General features: G+C 51.3%; 1 protein-coding gene across 1 annotated transcript; it reads right to left on the bottom strand.

Moving 5' to 3' along the window:
* Nucleotides 1-1,252: 1,252 nt before the first annotated feature.
* Nucleotides 1,253-18,532, bottom strand: Dipk1c (divergent protein kinase domain 1C). The gene is made up of 4 exons (XM_027935293.2): nt 18,350-18,532; nt 9,094-9,774; nt 4,931-5,095; nt 1,253-1,468 (listed from the first exon to the last, which is right to left on the bottom strand). The coding sequence occupies exons 1-4, from the start codon at nt 18,530-18,532 to the stop codon at nt 1,253-1,255; spliced, it is 1,245 nt and encodes a 414-aa protein (XP_027791094.2).
* Nucleotides 18,533-19,379: the final 847 nt, after the last annotated feature.

The following is a 19,379-nucleotide window of genomic DNA, read 5'->3' as shown; positions in this document are numbered from 1 at the left end:
TGTCCTTTTCCATTTGTAAATCCCCTCCTCATGCCTTCTGGGCCGCGTCTTTCTCTACTCCACTTCCATGTGACATGTGGTTCTGGTGGTTCACTGGGGACGCACAGGTCCCAGCTCAGAAATGGAAGTGAAGTCCCTGTGGCTCCCTGTGGTTCTTCAGCCTCCCCGGAAGCAAGCGGATCAGTCTGCTTCCTGTGGCTTCTGTCCGCTGCAGGAAAGCGCCACTCGGAAGAGCACATCCCACCAAAGAAGGCTCTGGTGCCTGTGGCGTGGTCCCCTCAGTCACAGGAGGAGCGGGTCTCCCCCCACCCACAGTCACGCCCACCCCAGCACCTGGTCCACTTAAATTCTCTCGGGTGACAAGACAACACTGTGTTCAGCAAACCACAGCTCCCTGCTTCTAGGAAAGCTTCCCCAGAGGACAGGCTAGAGAAACTAGATCCCCACGCCCCACATGTCCACCTGCTCACACTCCCCTGCTGACACGCACATGCACACTCATGCATGCACTCGTGCCTGTGGTCACACCCATTCATGTGCATGTGTTCACACACACAGACTCCCTCGGGTGCACACACTCACACCTGTAGATGAACACTGGTGCAGGTGCACACTCATATTCATGTGTGCACACAGAGGCATACTCAAACTCCACCACAGAGCAGTCACCTGTGCACAGCCATGCACACTCACACACACTCACACAGATGCAAGCACACACATTAACATGCTTGCCTGCACACAGTCACGTGTACACACATTCATACTGCTCTTCATGGACACATGAGCACACGCTGGTATATACATACATGTCCACACACCTGTGCACACCCATGCTCACTTGCATACTCACCTGTGTGCACACACTTGTGGTAATTGTTTAAAGGGAAGAGCAATCAGATCTTTTTTTTCTCTGATGACTGGACACAGTGCTTTCTACAGAATGTTGCACATGGGGCTTGTGTTTTCTGAGAGTCCCCCCAAAGGAAAATGCCCTGTGCCTCCTCTGTCATTTCAGGGTGTGACAGAGGGGTCAGGACCACAAAAATCATCAAGCTAGAGTGGAGCATGGGGACACTTGTTCCAGCAGCTGAAGTGAAACTCTACAGCACCAGCAACTGCACAGGTCAGACTTCACAGTACCTTAGAGATAATCCATTTGCATAGTGAACATGTCTCATCATTAGAGCAACTGCACAAAAAGTCACTCCAGGTCACTTCTCTGCCGTGCGCATGCTGAAGGCCTGAGTGTCTACTTCTCTGCCTCCTGCAGCTCCTTCAGCAGGGCTTGAAGGAGCCTGCGAAGCTTCCAGAACACGCTGGGGGCTGCTCTCCAGTTCCCAGTGGAGACTTCTAGGTCCGTGCATTCCTGTACAGCCTGCTGTAATTGCCACCGGAGCCGGAAGGAGACAGCAGAGCTCTTGAGAGTTGAGGGGAACCAGTGGCGAAATATTTTGTCACAGATTACCTGGGGAAAGAAGGGTGTGCAGTTAATTCAGGGCGGCAAGTCATCGTTCAAAGCTTCCCAAGTCCCCAGTTGGTTCTCCAGCGGACCTTGGCTCTGCTCCTTCAGGGAGGGCCCTGCAGAGGCCACTGGACTCTTGGGAGGTGGGGGGCTTTCCCTTCTGCAGCTGAGACCACTCTGCACCCAGAAAAGCCCCACCTCAGAGAGCGGGAGCCTGGCTCCCTGTGCAGAGGGAAATCCATCCCCAGCCTGGAGCAGCGGAGAGGTTCTGGGTGATGCTTCGTAGAGGACTGAACACATTTCCAAAGAGAAAGCGAGTAGAAGTCACCGACAGAGACAGTTCTTAGGAGTCAGTGGTTCTGTGGGTCTCAGCCAGCCGCCCTGCCCTGTCCCCACTCCACATGGGCTGTCCTGTCCACAAGTGGGACAGAGCAGCAATGATAACCACCCCAACGGGGCGTCCTGAGGGCCAGATGGAGCCCAGCGGAAGGCAGTACAGACATGTGCACTGTTCCACGCAGCCTCGGAGCCTGTGAAGAAGGAAGAGGCTACAGGCACTGGTATATTTAAAGGAGCCTTCAAATTGTTTTATTTTAGGAGCAGAAGGAAAAAATTAAGTTACTCTATAATGGTCTTTAATTCTAAAAGGCTATGAAATTCACTGATGCCCAAGAGATCTTGAAATTCTCAGTTCGAAGGTGATCTGCTTACAGCTTTCACAGTCCCTCCGTGGAGCCTGGCCTGGGCGCTGCACAGTTAACAGTGCTTTATCTCCCACATCACCCTTGGTGTTGGGGTCATTCAGCTATTTTGCTATTTCATAGAAGACAAGTAATTTAACTTTCATTTTCCAGACCCTATAAAGGCAAGGATTACTTTTTTAAAAAGACAACTTTATTTCTTTTTTGAATCAAGAACACATTTTCATGTGCAGACTTTAAAGCGTCCTGAAGAAAACACCATAATCTCAGTCTCCAACCAGCCCGAATTCTGGGCTCTCCGGAGAGGTGACTCCTATTCAAGCACTCTAGACAGAATCTAAGGCTGTAAACACATTGGCCCCATTTTCTTTTATGTTTGCACACATGCTACTCTGGAAAATATTGCAAGTTTGCATGCAGGGATTTGTTGGGAGTGTTCATGGGGACACATCTCTAGGGAACTGAGGAAGACCTACATAGTTGTCATTTATGGGGGCAAAGGGACTCAGCTTTGTATCTGTGCCCCCTTCTCCCACACTGACCAATTACTAGATGCTGCTGCCGGGAAGCAGGCACAACCCTGGAAAAGAAGTTCTGTGGATTTCCTGGTTGAGGGGTTGCATGATCTCTGGATAATTTTCCATCCATGCTCTACCCTTCTGGTCTGTGAGGAGAATTGCAAATATTTTTGCTTTGCTTATAGTTTTGGTGTGGCTTCTTTGCCCGTGGGGATTTTTTTTAAAGATAGCTAAATTTGTGCACTGTTCTTCCTTTGGCTTCTAAGCTGTGCTCTATACTTACAAAGGCTTTCCCTGCACTAGAATAATATTTACATTCTCCAAGTATTTTCCTTCCTGGTACTTTAAGGATTTCACTTTTTACAAGTAAGTATTTGGACCATCTGGAATTTAGTTCGGCATAAGGAATGAAACACGGAGTTAACTGGACCACTTGTTGGGCTGCCACTTTACCAGTCATTACATAACCCAGCTCCCACATGGGGCAGCACCCCCTTCACCACACACTAAATGCCCACTTATCAGTAAGCCTATTTGTGAACATTTTTATTCTTTTCCATTTATTTGTCAATCAATTTATGCATGGCTAGAATTTTTGTGTGAAATTTAAGTTAGAAAAGTAGAAAAATTGCAAAATAAAGAAAAACTATAATCCTACCATTCAGAAATAATTCTTTTTGACAGCTTGGTATCTATCTTTTCAATCATATCCTATTTTGCAAAATATCCTATTCATAGTTTAAATATTGATTTGTAGTCTCTATTTTTTTTTAACTTAACACTTCAATTATCTCATATCCTTAAAGAATGTGTAATCTCACTTCTAGGACTTTATTCTAAAGCAATCATCGGGTTTATGGACAAATGGAATTGCTTAATATAGACATTTCCAACACACAACTCTCCAGAGAGATATAGTTTATGATCTACAACAATATAGACATTTATCTCTTTCCCTGAAGCTTCAACTGTTAATGAATAGTATTTTAATGACTATTCCCAATTGACAAAATAAATTTATTATCATCAGATTTCAATATGCACGTCTTTGGTGAGATGAAATTATTTTCCATTTCTTTGGCTCTTTGGATATGGGCATTCAAATGTCTGGTATCTGCTCTTTCTCGCTGACTTCTTTGGTTCCTTGTGCCCCCTGATGAATCAGAAGGGACAGAAGCTTGGGCTCCTTATGCTGCGTAGAGAAGCCGTGTTCCCGTGCTGTGGACGGGGTGACTGGGGTGATGCTACAGTGAAGACCACCCCACTCCCCCAGCTGGATGCACCAGGTGTGGGTGCCACATTAAAGAAGACAGGGCGGCAGGCCTCCAGGTCACATCGTTGCTGGGCCTCCTTCAGGAGGAAGCCCAGGGCAGTTCTGGAATTCCACCCCAAAGTTTGGGTCACTCTGGGACAGAACCAGGGCCAAAGACCACCAGATTAACAGCACGACTGTCCACGTCTCCCCAACCCATCCCATCCTGGGATGACGGCCCTGCACTGTGCTCCCCTGGCGGCTCTGATTCAGTGGTGAGGCGGTCCCGACACTGCCTTCTTGCAGAGGCCTCAGACCTGTGGGCCCCCATTCACCCTCATCCACCTAAGCACCTCAGTGAGGGCTGGAAGGGACTACCAAAAGGAGAGATGATGTCCCACTGATGGGGTACTCAACCCTGGATGTGGGGTCTCCCACCTTGAGACCCAGTTCAGCTGTCTGAAGCCCAATTAACTCCTACTTACTGCTGACCTGGACTTGGCTTCCTCCCACCCCACCCCTGCAACCTCTGTTGTCCCGAGCCTATCCTGTGGCACTGCATTGTCTGTCCATCCTGAGGCCTGCTTTGCACTCTTATCAGTCTCGTCCTTGACAGATTGGTCTCTGGGTTCTCATTCTTGGTGTGTGTGTGTGTGTGTGTGTGCGCGCGCGCTGTGTGAGGGGTTATGTCGACGAAGACACTGGACCCAGAGAACAGGTCTCCAAGCCCAAGGCTCAGGTGGAGCTTCAAGGAAGAGGAAGCCCAGCAGGTGGCTTTGCTGGGACCTCCATCCATCAGATCTCAGTGGTCGTTTGCCCACCCTCCCCATGGGGTAGACAGTAACCCCCCCCTGCCCGGCCCTTGCTGAATACCTGGGGTGAGCAAGAGAGACTGGCAGGCCCACCTTCAGCTCCACGGAAGGGATCTGTGGCGCCAGAGGGTAGAGGCCACCAGAGGGACTGATGGCATCCCAGCCCCCAGCAGCCCACTCACCTGCAGGTTGCTGTTGACACGTTGAGCTCCACATTTGTTCACATGCAAATCACATTTTGAAAAACAGTCAAAGAAATTGCAGTCTTCATCTCCTGTGCAATTCTGCTCAAGAATCTCCCTCATTTTAGGTTCAAAAAAGGCCATGTCCACATCAATAGCCACGACCTGCAATCAAAACAGCACGGAGCCATCAGAGGTCACCCCACCTCGCGGCAGGAGCCTGTCCAGGCTCCTCCTTCTAGCCTCTTTGACCTCATTCAGAGCCCGGCCAGGACCTGGAGTGGCTGTCCCACACCAGGAGTTTACAACTCTTCACATGGATTATATTGCAAAGCTTCAACTGCAGAAAGAAACTTTGCCGTCACTGGTTAAAGCCGAGGATTTGGAGCCATAACTACAAGTATCACTTTTCATCTTTGAACATTTTCTCTGCTTCAAAAGTAGAATCTCTGAAATGGCTTAAAAATGAATTTATTTCTATTACTTTATCAGCTTTGGTCTCTGACCTTTGTCATCCTAAATAACAAAAACAACCAGAGATTCTCCGAAGAACACTGGCATCTATTTAGGAAGAGTTAGCGTGGGAATAGCAGAGCCTCGTGGTGGGAGCAGGACGGCAGCAAACTTCTGCCATATTCAGGGCTGAGGCCTGGGGAAGACTTTTAAGGCAACAACGAGGATTACTTAAGATGTTTGAAACAATATGCTGGGTCACAATGACTAATAACAATCATGGCATCAGTCTGAGGTTGACAGACAGTTGCTGGGCAGATGTCTTGTAGAAGAGCCTTATATGTAAGGCTGCGGTGGCCTCTGTGAAAGGCTGTGTTTTTTGACAGCCTCCTTTGGTGGTTACTGTCAGGGAGTCATGCATAGCAACCCTTCCTCCACAATCTCTGGCTTTATTTATTTTGGTGCTTTGGTTAGGGTTGACATGAGCAACTCCATTTAGATTTGACAATCCCCGCATATCTTTTACACTTTCGAGATGGGGATTTTTATCTGCGTTTTATGGCACCTTTGCTACCCACATCAATGAATTTCCAACCAACCAGTCTGAGGAAATGTGAGGGAAAGGACAAAGTGCTCAAATTAGGAGAGACACATATGGATCCTGACTCAACAGGATCAACAGGAGGGACCCACTTCCAAGTCCCACTGTGAGCCTGAGAACCTCACAAGCCCCTGGAATTTCGGATTTATCATCCTGGCTTCAAACCAAATAGTCTTCAAAAAAAAGAAAAAGAATAACTTCTAAATTATGCAGATTTTCCTGCACCACCTGGATATAACAACAAAAAAAAAGATGAGCTTGAATCTGAGAAAACCTGGAGTCTGCCCAAGTCATGCAGCTTATAGCTCCCAGGTATCAAAAAGCTATTAGGAAGCTTGATGAATCTGATGGCGTTGTGGCATTTCACAAGCCTTCACAGGTCAGTGTCAGTCAGCCCCTGGGAGAGAGCTGGCTTGCTGGTGTTCGTTTCCTCCAGCTTCACGCAGCCACGGGAGGCACAGGCCCTGGTGCTTGCCTATTTATTTATTTATTTATTTATTATCTTTGTTTTTCACTTAAGATTGATGCTGGAAGGCAAGAAGTTTTCTTGGGAATTATTTAGTAAAACAGAGCAGGAGGGAACATAATTTGTTTCAAAATATGTGCAGAATCATGAAAATAAAGAGCAGAGAACTTTTCCCTATCTGAGGGCTTTGCCTAATAACTAATTCAGACACAGCAAACAGAATTTATCATTTTAATCAATCTTTCTTATCTCATTATTCAGCCAAAATAAATGGCTAATTTCATTATTTAGCCTGGTTAATATACTAAAAATGGATGAGGGCTGTGCTAATGAATCTGTCATCTTTGTAACTTATCACCAGAGCGAGCGCCTCTTCCCGGAGTTTCTGGCAGCCTCCCCAGCTCCTCCTGGGCTCCAAGGTGGAATTCCAGCTCTTGGCTCCTTCTCGCTCCTGTTTCTGGTGGTTTCTGGGTTTTCATCCCAGAGAGAGCCAGGTTTACCTCTTAATTTATATTGTGCACCGAGGATGAATTACAGCTCTTGAAAGCACGACCCTACACACCTAAAATAAGAACAGTAACCACACAAACACAAAAACCTGTGTGATGTTGTTAACATCAAGAGAACCGTGGAGCCCTTCCTGCATGAAATTACTGAAGGTGCATTACCGTCTTCAGATTTCCTCGGGCATCAGAATAGAAAGATCAGTGAGAATGATTTCATTCTCCGCTGCATGGAATTGTTTCATAGTCTATTCTCCATTTTTCATTCTCTAGAGCAGGAAGACATCGTTTGCTCAAAAGGTGCACTTGCCTGCCACAGTCTGGGTCACCAAGCCCTGACCTAGTTGTTCATTTGCAACCACTGGATCAATTCTCCATACCTGCAGGGGGTTGGGCCTGCAGGTGGGGGGAGACTTGGAATCCTGGATTCTTGGCACCCCTCCCACCACAGGGCAGCAGGGCAGCTGGGGCTCAAGGCAGGAGCCACCACTGGGATCTAGAGCACCCAGCTCTCAAACTTGAGCACAGCCAGAACCAGCTGGAAGGAGGTGTTCCCACAACACAGGCTGCTGAGTCCCACCCCAGAGTTTAAGATCCGGCCTGTGTGGATTCAGTAGGGTGGAGTCTGAGAATTTGAATTTCTAAAAAAGTTCTTAGGTGACATGGGGTCTGCTGGTTTTCACTTAGACAAAATCCAGGTAAAACAGCTGACTTGCAGTTCAGTGTCTCAAGGAGGGTCAAGATTCGTGGGCTTGTGAAGGGATTTACCCTTTCCCTCCCCTCCCCACCCCACCTGCACCAGAGCCAGCGCAGAGGGACGGCTCTGGGGAACGCAGTCAGGGATGGTGAGGAGCAGGTCAGGATTTCACTGAGCAGAGCTCTCAGGACCACCATGTGCAAGACACCAGAGGCACAATTTAGGCGGCTGCACGAACCAGGAACTGGGGCTTTAGCACACAGACCCATAAACACCCAGGGCGCCCTCTCACACGGAGGACCCCCAGCCCCAGCCCCTCCATGAAGCCGGGTTCCTCCCAGGTCCCTGGAGCCCGCGGCGCCCACAGTTCCACTCACTGACACTCAGGCACACTTGCTGGATGAGTCGTGGGAACTGGCCCCTGCGAGGCAGCGGGGAGCCCAGAGCACTGGGGAGGGGCGGGGTGCACTGAGGGCCTCCGGAGCTCCCTGCCCTGGAGGCTCCCAGAGCCTTCTGGAACCTGCCGGAACCTTCCAGCTCAGTCCCTTTCACACCTGAAGCCATCCCCTGCTTGTTGCCCACCGCCCCCCAGGGCATTAGGACAATCCTGCGAGGTCAGATGCTCCAGTGCCCTTCGGGGACAAGTCCCTCAGGTAGACCAGGGAGTTGTGCTGCAGGCAGGTTCTGTTTTCCAGACGCTAGCTGCTTTAAGAAGGCTACGTCACTCCTGTGCCACCTGCCCTCAAAGTCATGGCCAGCAGCAGTGGCACCTCCTCTTTGTCCCTTTATGTCCTGACCAGGATAAGAGCCTTACTCCATCATGAGCCAGTCCACGGTAGCCCGCTCACCCTGGTGATGGCTGCCAGTGTGTGCAGCGTAGGAACACCAACTTGTACAGGAGCAGGGACCAGAGCACAGCTCCCCAACACCTATTTAATGCCACCACATCACAGGCAGTCTTGTCACCACTTCCTGTTGAGTGACCAAGTACCCTCAGGGCAGACAATGAGGCCAGTGTTAGGGGAAGCAGCTACCCTGACACATTGTGTGGGCCCAGTGGGGGGACAGGGGTATCTCGTAATAGAGCACTGAGTCCCTCTGGCCCCTTCTCTGCCTCCTGGGTCCTGCAGCTGCCCAGCACTTGACCCAGGCACCAGACACCTCCTGCCCTGCTGGCAGTCTTAAACACAAACTGGAAACTAATAGAACCTCTCCAGAAGAGAAGTACTGACAGGTCACACGCTGCTGCAGCACATGGCAGTTTGGGCACCGTGTGCCTAGGCCAGGCCACTGGGTGAGTGGGTCAGGCCACTGTGCAAACAGCCACATGGCCCTCTGCAGCTCCTCCTCTGCAGGAGGGCTGGCCTAGGTCCTCTCCTCCCCCCAGACCCGCAGACCCGCAGTGCAGCTCACTCCACAAACACCCTCCCCGGGCCCACTCACTGTGAAGTCACTCCTGATGGCAAAGTTTTCGGGCTTGACGTCACAGAGGTGAAGACGGTGGGAGAAGTCATGGTCGAAATGGCTCACCATGTCCAGGAAGCTGAGCGCGATGTGGCTGATGGCCTGCGCCTGGGCCTGGCCGCCCCGGGGAGCAGCCTGGCCCAGAGGGAAGAGAGTGCTGTGCTGGGGGCTGCCAGCGGCCAGGTACTCCACCGCGTAGAAGTGGCCACAGGAGCCCAGCACAGGCAGGACATGGCGACTCAGGCCCTGCAGCAGGCTGAGGTGCAGGTACTCCTCCTGCTGGAGCAGGGACCACGCGCTGGCCAGCTGCCGCCGCCAGCCTGGACCCCAGCGGCCAGGCCACAGGGGCCCCATGCTGCTGTTGGGCAGCTCCAGGCCCAGGGCGTTCTTGACTTCCCCGGCCAGCACCAGGAGGAGCTCCGCCTCTGGGACCCCCTGGCCCCTCTGCCCAGCCTCCTCCTCCTGCAGCATGCCGAGCGGCGGGAAGCTGGAGAAGGCCTCCCTCTTGGACTTGAGCACCACGGGCCTCCCCCGCCACTGGGCCTGCAGCACCTTCTTGCCACGCTCGTAGTACAGGCAGCGCTGGTACAGCAGCTCCCCAGCCACGCACAGGTCCTCGCAGAGGTCGCCCACCAGCCAGCCGCCCCGGTAGTCCTGGCACTGGAAGGAAAGGAAGAGTGGGTCACCACAGGGTCGGGGCAGGGGAAGTACAGGCTGGTCCTCACTCAGGGGCTCCTGATCCAGCTGTGGAGAGAAGCCCCCAGAGGTGAACCACAGGCCACTTGGGTGGATTCCAACAGATGGCCTCTGCATCCGTGGGTTCTGTGGCCAACCACCCATCAAAAATATTTCTTTACATCTACATCTGTACTGAACATGTGCAGATCTTTTTCTTGTCATTAATTCCTAAACAGCAGAATATATTGTTCACGTGGTGTTTGCATGGCTCTAGGGAGCATAAGTGACCTAGAGATGATCTGGGGCACACAGAGGATGTGGGTGGATTACGAGCAAATACTTCACCACTTTATATAAAGAACTGCAGCACCCCCAGGTTGGGTTTTGTATCCATGGGAGTCTTGGAAACAGCCCCCCGTGGATCCCCAGGACAACTCATTCTGTGAGGGAAGAGAATCTCATCGTGGTTACATCATTCAGTCGGGCAAAGGACCAGTCTTTAAACAGGACGTCTGGAGGCCAGAAGCTGTCTTCTGTGGCCCAGCTGCTTGGGAAAACCGAGTCAGGCCAGCGGATCTCAACTCCAGCTGCATGTGAAGCTCCCCCACGGAGCACTAGACACTCCCACCCAAGAGCCATTAAACCAGATGGGCACCAGGTCCTCGCCTGCTCCCAGGGCCAACCACGGCACTGCCCGTTGCAGCAGGGACACACCTTGAGCTTGTTGCTCTCAACATGAACTGACGTGGCCTACGAGGCTAGCAGCTCTAGGACTGCGGATGCTTAGAGGAGAAAACCAGGAGGACGCAGGAGTTAGAAGAGGTCTTGTGGCTGGTGGGCTGGAGGAATGGCCCCTCTGGGTCACATGCTGGGTGCGTAGGGAGTACTGAGTTCCAGCAGTGCTGAGGAAGCCCACCCAGCACCCTCGGATGGGGACTTTAAGGTAGTGCCAATGGGGGACCCAACACATCCTTACCCATCACACCACAAATTCCCTAAGAGGACTGTCCAGCCAAACAATCCTGGGAGAAAAAGCAAAGAAGAAAGGGATACAGAGCGGAAAGAAAGAGAGGATTGTGATTCTTTCCTTTTCATCTTTTTCAGGAAATGTAAATCTGCAGACCCATTTTTATTACAGGTTGAGCATATTTTCTAATCCCACCTGTTTCTCCCACACAGGAATCTGCCTCCCACACCAGCAAATATAGCCTCTCTTCCCCAGAACTTCTACAGCACATGACCAGTCGCCTTCTTCCCTACAAGGTCATAAAACAAGTATAAAATCCTAAAGTGATTTTCCACCCCACGTTGTTGGTTATAAAGCATCTTGAAGGACCAGCTGTGGACACTGTGTAGCATGGAGCACAGGACAAAGCACTGGCCCAAGAGCTGGAAACCTGGCTCCTTCCCAGCTTTGCTGCTATGCCCTGAGCACATGGCCTTGCTGTATCACAGGGCCCTGCCTCCCGGCACAGGTCGGACAGCAAGTGCAGAGCGGGTGTGGCAGTTACAGAGTATGGGCAGATAGAGGCCAGGAGATGGCCTTCCAGCAGCACTTGCAGCTAAGTGTCTATTTAACTACTTTCCAAAGACTAACTGGCTGTCTCCTGTTAGCTTTATTAACCTCAAGTAGATTATGAGATGCTCCTTGAAGTTGAAAAATGAACTTCCAGTGCCTGGACACATACATAGTTCCAAAATCAAACAATTGCAAACTACACGTTTTCCTGACTCATTTGGCCTCATGTAGTATCCAAATCAGACTGAAAAAAAAAATGAGAGGCTATTTATAGTCTGCATGTATTTGATTCAGTGTGAATCTGCATATATTTTGCTGCAAGATTATTAATTTGATCACTGGTGCTTCCCATATGCAAAATAAAATGCATGTGTGCTATATTATCTCCCTAATACCCAAAAAGGTTTGAATTCCAAAACACACCTGGCCCCAAAGTGTTAGATAATGTATCACCGTTGTTCAAACCACATAGTAACAAGTAATACTCCCCAGTGCTTGTAAGCACTGAATTTCCAGCACTGTTGGGTCACTCCCCCAGCAATAGCCCAGAGCACAGACACCTGGCTTCCTACTGAGAGTCCCCTGCCAGCTGTGATGCTCTACATCTCTGCATACCCTAAAGGACAGGGCACATTTGCCAAAGACAATGTGACAAGGGATAGTGCTCTCCAGCAGAGAGCCACAGCCAGACCCTCCAGCCAGTGAAGGAGGCCCATCACCTATGGCTGGAACTTCGTCTTTGACACCCACGAGGAAGCTGTGCTAATACACACACCCAGAAAAACGGTTCTAAACACCCTTGAAATCATATGCATTCTTCTTGGAATGTTGCAAAATCTTGTAAAATGCCTGTCTTTAACGTTGGTACCTCTTTCTAAAGCAACTTGTCATGAAATGAGCATGGAAAGGATGAGACCCTTGGTGTCAGCCACGTTACCTATAATTGCTTCCATATTGTCCTTGTGAGAAACCACGCACCCCAGAGACCACAGCACAGCCTGGGGAGGAGGTGGGAACCTAAGAAGATGGGAACCACAGACACTGGGCAGGCTATTGATTTTACTTGTGTTTTCTTTTTTCCTACTTCATCTGGTGTTTTCAGTATAATAAACAATTTCAAATTTCCTTTTAAATAAGAAACCAAAAAAAAAAAAAAAAGGCTGGGCATGGTGGCACACGCCTGGGATCCCATGACTAAGGCAGGGGGATCACAAGTGCCAGGTCAGCCCCAGCACCTTAGCAAGGCCCTAAGCAACTTAGTGAGACTCTGCCTCAAAATAAAAATGAAAAGGGGCTGGGGACGTGGCTCAGTGACTAAGTGCCCCTGGGTTCAATCCCCAGCACCAAAAACAAATAAAGGATGATATCCAAACATGGTTTGATTCAATTTCATAAACATTTTTCCAGCATTCCTACATAGATAATTTGGCCAAAGGTGCTTTTGTGTGAAGTACGGAACAGAATTGAAAAGACAGGAAAGTGGGCAGCAGAAGCCCAGTGGGGGCAGCCGGGAGAGGTGACCCGTGCTGGGAGGAGGGGAGGGAAAGCCTAGGAGGCTGGCAGCTGACCACCAGGACCCTCACGCTTCTCATCTGAGCTGCAGCCACCTTTGCCATGAGCCATGAATGAGAAGCCAGCTGGATACTGACAGAATTGGGAAAGGCCGCGGGCTTTCAGCCCCACCTTGCCACCTGCAAACCACCAACACCAGCTTCCAAAGTTAACCAGCTGAGGGTGAGCATTCAAGGGTCATCCTCCACCTGCAGCCACCTGTCAGCTCACAGCACAGAAGTGACTGCCCTGGATGCTCTTGAACGGCACTAAAAGGTGAAGTGTCCAAGACGGTGAGGCTTAGCTCTAGGGCAGGCTGGGTTGGCCCCCAGAGTTCCCCGCACAGACTATGTGCTGGTTTGTATGCTGTGCAATGAGGACGACTGTGTTGTGTCCCAGGAAGCCTGACAGGCCAAACAAGGTGAAAACGCACATTCCTCAGGACAGTGGCCTCAGCCATGAGAGCTCCCTTTCCACCCTCCCACCCCTGGCTATGAAAGGTGGGGTCAGGAGGCTCCTTCCTGGAGGAGATGCATCTGAGCTTAATTTGAACAGACAAAGCAGAACTCTGCCCAGAGACAATGAGGGTGAACGTAGATCAGGCCCAAGAAACAGGATGCAGAGGCCCAGTCCAAGCTTCAAAGTAGCACCTAGTGTTCAGAGAACCAGAAGGAACCAGCAGAGGAGAGAGCCAACTTAAAGATGTGCACTCAGACTTTGCCCCGTGAACTCAGAAGGCAATGCCAGCAGGAGCTGCTGGACATTTGAGCAGTGGTTTGACCACTGGGTTTGGCATCAGCCGTGGGTTTTTAAGAGGAACATTAATCTTGGCTGCTTTTCTGGAGGTCAGCACATTGGCTTATCAGTGCAGGGCCCACAGGGCTGGCTCCTTGCTGGAATACAGAGTATCAGAAAGGGCAGGAAGTGGAGGTGGGTGACCAAAGCCTGGCCTGGCCCTGCCAGTTACCACAGTGAGACCCTGGGTTTCTGACCTAACTTTTCAGTGCCCCAGTTACCTTGTTTGCCATGATAGATCATTTACATTAAAACACAGACACACACAGTTTTCACAGAGCTGCCGTTTGCCATTATCTTTTATGATGCATTTTGGTATCTTGGTTTTGCCCTTCTTATACAGACTGTGAGGCTGTGGCTGGTTACCAGCGCTACAGTAAGTGCTTAAGGTCTCTTGGCATGCCTGTGCCCGCTGGCCACAATTAAAGCTTCATCCAGCAATTTAAAAGACAGTAAGTTTAACACACAAATAGCAAGTTTGAAAGGGAAAGCTGTCATCATGTGAGAGACAAGAGTTGGATTAGCTCATTAGCATCATATCCTGTTGAATTAGAAATTTTTTAACTCATTTAAAGTGGTTTGTTCAGGGCTACTTACGTGGTAATACACTTGCCTAGCATGCCCAAGGCCTTGGGCTTTATCCACATCACCCCCCCCCACACACACACACACACACACATAGGGGTTTACTTATTTTTAAAGTCAGACTTTATTAGACATTTTTCTGCTGATGGGGAGCTCCTAACTGCCAGCTTGAAAACAGGTACCTTTCTGTAACCAAATTTGTGCATACAAAATCCACAGGTGTCATATTTTTAAATAAATCGAGGGGGAAAAGGCCTCGTTGTCTCTAGCTCTGGCATTATTTGAGTTAATGAAGTTCACAGAGGATTTGTGTTTCTCATGGACATGTACAAACACACAAATGCCCATTTCCGTGGAGTAGCCCCAGCTCCTGTTGGAAGTGTTCTTTGTGGTTGTTGCTTAGTGTCTCTGCATTTTGTATCATGGTTCTCAGGCAAAAACAAAACCTGTCCACTCTAATCTAGGAAACGACTAACAGGCTCTCAGAGGTCATACTGAAGGGCTGTTTTCTTTTATGTGCTTGGTTTTGTAAGAAGCATTCAGTTCAGTTCCGGTGTGGTTAGCCACATTCATTTTTCATGAGGGTATTGCTTCTTCAAGCCGCTACGATGTGCATTGCACAGTCTCAGCCGATAGCTGGTCCACTGTGCAATCCCTCTCCATATTAAAAACATGGCCAAGCACTCAAGGAAAGAGCCAGTTGCTGCTATGAAATCTTCCTGGGTATGGGTCCTGGCTTCTGGGTCCCATGGGGGCCACCAAGAAAGATAAGCCTGCCCTGTTAAAAACGAATCCCTAACAAAGGCACAAAATTAAATCCCATCAAAAACTAACCAGCCACAAGGCAGTTAAGCCTCCTGATAACAAGTCTCTGGGGATAGTTTTGAAGTGCTTTGAAAATGACATCCTATGGAAAAGCTGAGTATCCGCTAAGTAACAGCTTAGGGTTTTTTCTGTTGTTGTCTTGGATTTTTGGGTATCAGAGATTGAACTCAGGGACACTCGACGACTGAGCCAAACCCCCAGCCCTGTTTTGTATTTTATTTAGAGACAGGGTCTCACTGAGTTGCTCAGTGCCTCACTTTTGCTGAGGTTGGCTTTGAACTTTGGATCCTCCTGCCTCAGGCTCCCAAGCCACTGGGATTACAGGTGTGTGCCACCACACCCAGCACAGTTTAGGGTTTAATCACAGGAGAAGCCACGCACTGTCTCAGGGTTTCTACTGTGAGACTGCACAGGGTCACACCCTGGCTCCTCAACACAGTGGTAAAGAAGGACAAAGGTACTTTACCTCCCTGCAGCTCTGTTTTGCCCTCTGAAAAAGGGGGCTACTACAAAGCAAATACCTAATAAAGGCTGCTGAGATGATTAAAAATGAAATGATACATGCACAAATCCTCTGCACAGTGCCTGCCATAGAGGACATCCGCAGCGCCAGCAGCAGGCATCTTCAGGCCCTGAGGAAGTGCTCTGCCTGCAGCAGCAGCCAGGCACCAAACTGAGCAAGCAGAGCCAAATTCCCCTCAGCCTGGCTGAGCTTCCCTGTGCACCTGGACTAGGTATGTGCTGAAAAGCCACAGAAAGAGGAGCACTTAGTGTGACTGAGAAAATCCAAAGCTCCAAGACCCAGGCTGTGAATCCTTTCAAACAACTCAAGTTGGCTCTTCTAGGGACTCCTGTCCCCAGAGTGTGGTGCTCCCCCAGGAGGCAGGCTGGGGGCATGGGGGAGCCTAGAGATCTCCGACCCCATCCCCTAACTTCATCATCTGGTGGCAGTATCTGCAGGCAGCTTCTCCTAGGCCAGCAATGCCACCTGCCCTGCTGGGCCTGGGAACAGGAGTCGGGGATTCACTACCACTCCTGGCTCTGCCAGAGGCTCCCTTTGGCTTGGCTGGCAAAGTTGATTCTTCTGTGCTCCGGTACTCAGAGTGAAAGCTAATGAGAGTCTGGAGGCCAATCAGGAAAATAACAACTCGTTTTATTATGTAGGATGAAAGCCAGGCAGAGTGAAAAGTGCCCGGGGAGCCGGGACACAGAGGCTCGATTCAGCTGGAGTCCTCAGAAGCCACAATGCCACCCTCTGCTTGGCAGCCCAGCCCAGCCCCGTCTGGGCTGTGGAAATGGGGGTCATATTTAAGCCTGTCCTAGTTTAGAGTGTCCTGGACAGAAGTTGAGTCAGAGCTCTGGGTAGGTCTCACACCAGCAAATGCAGAACAACAGAAAGAGATGTGGCAGTAATAAAGGGGGAGAGAGAGCTTCTGAGCGAGCGTGAGGAAGAGCAAACTCACACAGGACGATTCACGGGCTCCCAACACATCAGTTCACCTGAGACACCCTCAGACAAACCTGGGGAAGACAGATGTGTCACTGAATCCTTCTTTTGGCAATGGTTAAGATTGAGAGCCTTTACAGGCAGAATCACTCTCTCCAGCGGTATGTCAGACTAGAAAATGATTCCATATGGCTGCCATTGAAGATGTATTGGCAAACTTCTCAACAGAATTGGTTTTAATTTTGGACCTGGAATGCTGGGAAAGTTATGATTAGCAATTACTTAAATTATCGCAGGCTATTTAATTTCCATTAGGCCTTTCCCCTCTTGGCCAAAGATAAATAAATGAAAAACTGTGTTTGTTTTTTATGTTAATCTAGAATATTATCATATTAAATTTATAAATAGGTCTTGCATCTTAGCCAAAGTATTAATTTTTGTTTACCTTAGTCAATCCGCTCCCCAAAAATAAAGGGGGGGGGAATCTTTATAACTGAGAGGAATTTTTACATGAGTTACTGAAAAAACCATACAGCTCTTGAAACTTAAAACTTGATGGAAATTCTGTGCAACAGTGGGGGGAATGGATGGAGAGTCTAGGATGTGTCTCACCAAAAACCATCAACTCCTCACAGATTCCCATTCAATTAGGGTACATGATTTGTTTTAGATCTTTATTTTATCCAATCTCATTTTTTAAATTATTTATTTTAAAAACCTTTATGCTGCCACGGTTTGAAAATCTGCAATCCCAAAACCCCACCCATATGTAAGCAATTGGACTGAACAGTTCCCATGTGCTGGGGATTTCTTAAATAGATCACCTTTCAAATCAAATGTGTAGATGGTCACTATTTTAGGAAATAAACAATCGCTTAAGAAATCAAGCAACATAGTTGCTGAGGTCTTCTTTTTTTATTTCCTTGGGGAGGGGGGCGGAGTGTCTGTCTACCTGTATTCCAGTCTCTGCTGCACATAATCTTCCGCACCCAAGGACGAGAGCAGCTCTTGTTTGGAATCAAGGAAGACCAGCATTTCGTTTGGGGGCACAAGGCCCAGGGCACAGAGCAGTCTGCAGAAGCCAAGTGTGTCTCTGCCTAACTGCCCAGGCCAGCCAAGGAGCTGTTCGATGTGCGCCTGCAAGCCCTCCACTGCGTTAGGAGACTGCAGTGGAGGACCAGGACAGGCCCCCTCAAGGCACCAAGCCTGCTCGCTGCGCGCTGCGCTCCTCCGCAAGCGCTCTGCCTTGGTTCCCACGGACCCGACCATGCAGAGCCTTGGCTTTGAGGCGCAGAGGCGGGGCCCTACCATCCAGGTGCGCCCAACTAGGCAAGTTGCAGGTAGCAAGTTATCCCAGGGTGGACTCAAAAAAGGGCGACCGGCCTAGGGACACCGGAGGACCCGAGGGACAGACGCGCGGTCCCCTACTAGCACCGAACCCCAAGCCAGCCCACATCCCGATCCCGGCCGCCTGACACGGGTCGCGGGCACCATAAACCGGGAACCAACCCGCAAACTTTCTTCGGGAGCTTAGGCTCAGAAGTGGCGGCGGGTAGTCATGCAGGGACGCTGTCTTGGGACAAAGGAGCGATTTTGACGAAAAGGGGAGGGCTATTCCCCGCGCCCCCATGGAGGACTCCCAGGCTGAGACCCGGGTCGTGAGCCTCGGCTTTCCACGAAGGTGGCGGGGCCCCCTCCCCCGGGCGGGAGCCACCGCAGCCCTCGGCCCGGGGCGGGGTGGGCGCAGCCTTGCCGCAGCCTCCAGTGGCCCGAGGAGGTGTCGGAGGCCCCCACCCCGGACGCGCGGCGCGGGGCAGTGCGGCGGCGGGACCTACCAGCGCGGCCAGGATGCGCCGGCTCTTCTCGTCGGTGCAGCGCTCGGAGAAGACGCCCGGGTGCGCGCGGAGCAGCAGCGCGGCCGCCAGCACCCAGCCCGCGGTCCACGCGGCGAAGGCGAGGAGCGCGCACCGCCCGCACCGCGCACACCGCCCGCACCGCGCGCCCGCCGCCCGCGCCATGGCCAGGCTGGCCCGGCCCGCCGCCGCCAGAGCCCCGCGCCCCGCGCTCGCGTCGCAGCTCCGGGACCCGCCGGGCGGGGGGGCCGGGGGAGGGGCAGCGCGGGGAGGAGGGGAGGGCGCGCACCGAGCCCCGCGGGCGGGTCCGCTCGCAGCTCCCGGGGGACGCGCCAGGCGCCCCGCTCCACTCGGCCCCCGCCCGCAGCCACGTCCCACTTTCCCCAGAAGACCGGCCCCTCACTCAAACCGAATCCGCGTAGATTCGCCCCCGACCGCCAGCTCCGCTGCCTACGCCCCAGCTCTGAGCCGCGGGATCGCCCGGGTCCCACCTGGACCCCTGGCTCCCCGGTGGGCTGCTGTTCTTTTCGACCCCCTCCCTCTCCACGGACTCCGACCTCAACTTGGGCTTCCTCCGGGCTCTCCCTCCGGGTATAGTTGGGGGTCGGGACCGTCAGGGAACGTCTGGGACAACCTGGTGCGCCTTTCCCACCCGCCCAGGATCGAACAGCCGCCGCCCACCCAGGCAACCCAGGGCTCCGGGGCGTCTTTCTCCGTGTAAAGAGGACACACTGATTTCCGCTTATGGGGCGAAGAGAAAGTGCTCAGCAATCGTGCCTACATCTGCATGTTTGTAAAATCTGGAGGAGCATGCTTCCATGTTCAAATCCCAGTCCTTACTTAAGCAGGGGGGCGTCGGGGCTCCATCCTTTTCCCTACACACACACACACACACACACACACACACACACGGAGCGGGGTGCTTCTCCTGCTCCCCAGACCTTTCTCCAGTAAAAAGCGAGTCCGCTGTGGGTGGCACTCACCCCTGGCACTGTCACAGCTGAAGGTCCCG

Source organism: Marmota flaviventris, chromosome 16 (genome assembly GCF_047511675.1).
Source record: "Marmota flaviventris isolate mMarFla1 chromosome 16, mMarFla1.hap1, whole genome shotgun sequence".
In the NCBI taxonomy this organism is placed as follows: domain Eukaryota; kingdom Metazoa; phylum Chordata; class Mammalia; order Rodentia; family Sciuridae; genus Marmota; species Marmota flaviventris.
Note: the sequence above shows the minus strand (reverse complement) of the source record. Positions and strands in the feature narration are given on the sequence as shown.